We start from the raw sequence: 5,386 nt of genomic DNA on the forward strand, positions 1-5,386 counted from the left end.
GGCTGGAGGAGGACTCCCAGGATGATGGTGAGGCATCGTGGGCTTGGGTCTCACCAGGTATTTGGGGTTGCTCTGGAGGTGCCCATCAGTGACTGGTCCCACCTTCTCCCCACCTGCAGAAATTGAGATGCTGGTGGATGATCCCCGGGAGCTGGAGCAGGTTGGTGAGATGGAGGTGAGCCCCGACATGTGCGTCTACATCACGGAGGACATGCTGCTGTCACGCAAGTTCAACGGGCACTCGGGTAAGGCAGTGATTGCTTTTATTTCCAGTTCCTCAGTGCAGATCACACCTTTGGTGTTCAGCAGAGCAGAATTATTCCGAGATGTCCATTTGGGGTACTGGGAAGAGCTCTTCACCCAGTGGGTTGAAGGAGAGATGGAGTAAATGTGGTGAAGCTGTAAAAAGAAGGGGTTGCCCCAGGAAATGTGGAGGTTTTCCTTGGAGCAGGACTGATGCTCTGGTGTGCCCAGGCACGCTGGGTTGTTTGGAGATACCAGGGGATGATGGCAGGAGCTGCCCCTGGGCAATGGACGTGGTTTCAGAGATGTTTGCTGGTCCCCACTCTCTTTTTCATGACAACCCCTTGCTTGTTCCCATGAGCACGGATGTTGTTATCACACGTGTGAGCTTGACTTCTCCAGAGCTGTGCCAGCACCCAGAGAGTCACCCCCACTTCCAGCTCTGTGCTGGGAGCTACTGGGAGGTCTCTGGGGTGCAGGATGACCTGGGGATGGCTTTGGATGCCGTTTTGGTGCAGATTTGAGATGCTTTGTTGGTAAAGCTGGTTATGGGGGTCCCATTGAGCTGAAGGTTCCTGAAGCAAGGGCAAGCCCCCACAGGCAGCAAGCACAGACCCTGAGGGAGCTGAGAAGCCTTGAAATAGCCTTCACACCATCTTCTTCTTCTCTCCTCCACATAGGGCTTATAGTGAAAGAGATCAGCTCCTCCACCTCCAGCTCCTCAGAGACAGTGGTGAAGCTGCGAGGACAGAGCACCGACTCCTTACCCCAGGTATGTGGTGCTGGTGGGGTTTTGGGGGAACCCAAAACCAGGACAACCAGAAATTTAGGGGTTCCCCGACCTCCCCAGCAGATCATAGAATCATAAAATGGTTTGGGTTGGATGGGACCTTAAAGATGATCCAGTTCCAACCCCCGAGGTCCTGAGTCCTCTCTCTGCTTTGCCCCAGACGACGTGCAGGAAACCAAAGACGTCAACAGACAGGCACAGCCTGAGCCTGGATGACATTCGGCTCTACCAGAAGGACTTCTTGCAGTTGGCCAACCTCTGCCAGGACACGGCCCAGAGTTACACCTTCGGCTGCGCCCATGGGCTGGAGGAGGAAGGGCTCTACTGCAACGGCTGCTTGGCCCAGCAGTGCATCAACATCCAGGAGACCTTCCCCGTCAAAAGAACCAGCAAATACTTCTCATTGGATCTTACCCACGACGAAGTCCCCGAGTTTGTTGTCTGAGAGTCGTGGAGGAACAGGATGGGCATGGGTCAGGGACCATCAACGCTGCTCGGTTGGCCGCTCCCCGCCAACCGAGGCTGTGGAAACCATTTTCCTAGGTGGATTGCTCCACTGGAGGGTGGAATGGAGACCCTCCCCAGCATGGTGGAGCCCCACCAGCGCTTCCCCCAGTGTCCTTTCTCCTCTGGATGAGTTTGTGCAAAACACAAGTTGTCTTATTTTGACTGGGAGAAGCACAACTCGGTTGAGTTTGCAGAAGCCAGCCCATGTTTTCTCGTTACCTCGCGGCGAGGTGGCCTCTTCTCCTCCTCCTCGCCCCCATCGACGGCTCCAGCAGTGGCTCGGTGTGTCGGATTGTTGTGTTCCAAGTCAAGCCAAAGAAATGTAAATACCCTAAAGGCCAGTATGGGGAGGGAGAATTAAGCAATAACCAAGTGAGGATCTCCAGACACGGGTGATGTACCATGGTGGAAAGCACGACCAATGGCTACTGGAGCAGAGCATCAACCCTGCTCTTCCAAAAACATCTGCTGGAGGTCAAGATGGAAAGATCCCAGTGAGGTGGATGACAGCTGGGAGCTCTGAGAGCTTGGGTTTTTTCTTTTTTTAAGAGAAAAAATAAAACTAACCAAAAGAAAACCCCAATACCCAAGAAAACCAAACTCAAAAAGAAGAATGGAAAAAAAAATAGGTCACCTTTTTTATAGGTAAGGATATTGCAATAACGCATCCCACACTTGGAGTATATAGAGATTCCATATATAAATATATCGAGGTATGTATGTTTATATATGTCTGGATCTTACAGACCCATTTGCATTTTACTTCTGCTCTTCAAAAAAATACCTTTTATACAAAGGAGCTGCCTCTCTTCTTTAACGAACCCTTGATTTTCTAAGCACTAAAGTAAGAAAACAAGACTTTCCTCTCGAGAAGAATACGGATGCGACCGCCTTGGACCTGTGGCTCTTCCCAGTGTAATCTCCCTTGTATTTTACCAAGGCTTTTCATGCATCTCTACATCTCTTAATAATTCTGCTAAGAGATGATAGTGATGTGCTAAAAAAAAACTCCCCAAGGGTGGCTTCTGAGTGTGTCCAAAGGAATTTAACCCACCCAGGTGTAATATACCCCATCGATAGCGGAGGGTAAAGCTTTACAGCAGCTAATATTCACAGCACAAATGCCTTTTTAGTTGAGATTTTTAATTAGAGTTTAGCAATTGACAGCCAAAGTTTTGCCATATTTTGATATACCACCTTTTTTTTTTTTAACTGGAAACTTTTTCTTAAAAAAAACAACAAAAAAAATTATTATAAATAAGCACAATCTTATTTTTATAAGAATTGTTGGGGAAGGTAGCTGAGAAGGGGGAACTGGTACCAAAAAAACCATTAAAATAAAAAGGAGCATAGCTATTGGCACAGTGCAAAAAAATCAGTGTTATTGCAATAGAGGAGCTGGTAGGGGAGAGCATTGGGCACTGCTGTGGCACTGGCACGACGTGTACCCATCCCAGAGCTTGATCTCACCCAGCACCAGGGATGTGATGGTCAAATAATCCCAGAATCCCAGAATGGCCTGGATTGGAAAAGCCCTTGAAGCTCATGGAGTCCAACCATGAACCCAACACTGACCAGTCCCCTATGACTAACCCATGTCCCTCAGCACTGTGTCTACACGACTCTTCAATCCCTCCAGGGATGGGGACTCCACCACTGCCCTGGGCAACCCCTTCCAATGCCTCAGAACCCTTTCAGCAAAGAAATTCTTCCTCACATCCTAAATCCTCTTTGTCCCACCTGAAGGAACACAGGGCAGCCAGAGGGATGCTGCACCAGGGCTCAAACCCCCCCAAAAACCTCTCTTGTGGTCACCACAGCCCAGGCAGGCAGCAGACCCCCATCCTCAGCCAGTGGGATCCGTGTGTGCACCAGTCTGCCGTGCTGGAACCGCACTGGTACGGGCAGGAAAACCCCCAAAATTCATCCCCAACCTCTTTTTTTCCCCTCTGCCAGCCCCTATGAGGCAGTGGGGTCACCACACCCGGTTGGGGGTCCTGCTGGCACCCACTCCACGGGACCCTTGCCCACTGCTCTGCAGAAACACCAAGTTGGAGGGAGGAAAAGGGTAAATTGGGTGAAGAAATGGTCAAGGCTGCTCTGAAAGCATTGGGAGGGTGGTGGGGGGCAGCTAGACCAGGGCTTCTCCATTTCTCCCCCTGTCACCCCATTATCCTACAGCTGAACCCGGACCAAACCCGTACCGGGGAGCGGTGGGGGACACAGAGGTGACATTTATTCCAGGGTGGCCATGCAGTGCCCGTGCCACCCTGCCCTTCCTGCCTCTCCCCCTGCAATAATGAGTTTTCTATCTGCACGAATGAAATAATCCTTTCTGTGAAAGGATCTTCCCATCGGGGCGATGGGAGAGCCAGTGACTGTGTTGCAAAAGAAAAAAACAAACAAACAAAGAGAAAAAAACCCATAAGGAATAAAAAACAAACCCAATTATTGAGAAAAACCCCCCAGAGGAATGATTTTTGTACCAATGAAGTTTGTCGTGTGCCTTTTGTGGTACGGCTGGAAATGCCAATAATAAAGTGACAGTCGTTTGCATCACTTTGATTTTTCATGATTTAAAATATTCCTGGATTTAAATTCAGCGATGAAAAGGTGAGTTTGAGGAATGTGTGACATTTATTGTGCTCTCTGCTCCAGCATCGCCTGGCGCTTGAGGAGAGATTGAGGTGATTCCGGCTTTGGGTTGTGGGGGAAGGGATCATAGAGTCATAGAATCCCAGACTGGTTTGGGTTGGAAGGGATCTTAAAGCTCATCCAGTTCCAACCCCCCTGCCAGCAGCAGGGACACCTTCCACTAGACCAGGTTGCTCAAAGCCTCATCCAACCTGGCCTTCAACACTTCCAGGGAGGAGCAGCCACAGCTTCCTTGGGCAACCTGGGACACTGTCTGACCACCCTCGCAGTGAGGAGATGGATGGGCTCTTCCTTTCAGTCCTGTTTTTTTGGTGATTTCTAGAAAAACAGCACCCAGTTCTCATGCTCCTGGGTTGGGAGAAGGTGTGGGGGGACCTCCTGAAATAAGTGGGAGCATGGGAGGGGTCCCCAGTAAGGGATGCAGAGGGGAGTCCCCTCCTTACAGCCGTGCTGTGCCGATGGCTCCGGCTGTGTGTCCTGGTGTGGGGTGCTGGGGGGTCCCCAACCAGAGAGGTTCTGCTCTGGGATCAAGGGTTGAGCTCCTCCTCAGTGGACCCTGCCCAAAGAATCACCCAAAGAAGGTTGGAAAGGACCTTAAAGCTCATCCAGTTCCAACCCCCCTGCCAGCAGCAGGGACACCTTCCACTAGACCAGGTTGCTCAAAGCCTCATCCAGCCTGGCCTTCAACACTTCCAGGGAGGAGCAGCCACAGCTTCTCTGGCCAACCTGTTCCAGTGTCTCACCACCCTCACAGTGAAGAATTTCTTCCTAATACAAGCTCTCCGAGAAGACAGCTCCTCTCAGGGCACCCAGACAGGATTTCCTCAGGCCCCTTCTCTCCCAGCACATGGGCAGGGGAAACTCTTCATTTTCTCTTTCCCAGTTTGATGTTTTTGGGTGAAGCGTGTGGATTCTCCAATGTCTGATAAAGGCTTTGTGATAAAGCCTTCCCCCTCTCCAACACCCAGGAGCACCCTCTCATCTCCCATGCTACGAGCACTAATTAAGCTCCTCAGAACATAATTAGCCAGCTCTTTTCTTCTTGATTTTGCTATGTTTGCTGATTCTGGCACCTGCTTCCTCCAGCCAAGACAAGCTGCTGTGCAAGGTCCTGATAGCCACAGCCCTTCCATGGCCCTGGTCCCTGGTCCATGAGCATCTCTTGATCTTCAGCACATTGATCCTCTCACA

At 50.6% G+C, this 5,386-nt stretch overlaps 1 protein-coding gene across 1 annotated transcript in view; it reads left to right on the plus strand.

The window, feature by feature from the left end:
• LOC104522017 (FERM domain-containing protein 6-like) overlaps positions 1-1,478 on the plus strand; it is a gene marked incomplete at its 5' end in the record, with an annotated part of 5,128 nt that extends 3,650 nt beyond the window's left edge. The window contains 4 exon segments of the mRNA XM_010164184.1: positions 1-27; positions 120-245; positions 924-1,015; positions 1,194-1,478. The exon segment at positions 1-27 is cut by the window's left edge and continues 197 nt beyond it. Of these exon segments, the coding sequence (XP_010162486.1) occupies positions 1-27; positions 120-245; positions 924-1,015; positions 1,194-1,478 (530 nt within the window).
• Positions 1,479-5,386: the final 3,908 nt, after the last annotated feature.

The sequence above is a fragment of the Antrostomus carolinensis genome, unplaced genomic scaffold, assembly GCF_000700745.2.
Source record: "Antrostomus carolinensis isolate BGI_N321 unplaced genomic scaffold, ASM70074v2 scaffold29963, whole genome shotgun sequence".
Taxonomy (NCBI): Eukaryota; Metazoa; Chordata; class Aves; order Caprimulgiformes; family Caprimulgidae; genus Antrostomus; species Antrostomus carolinensis.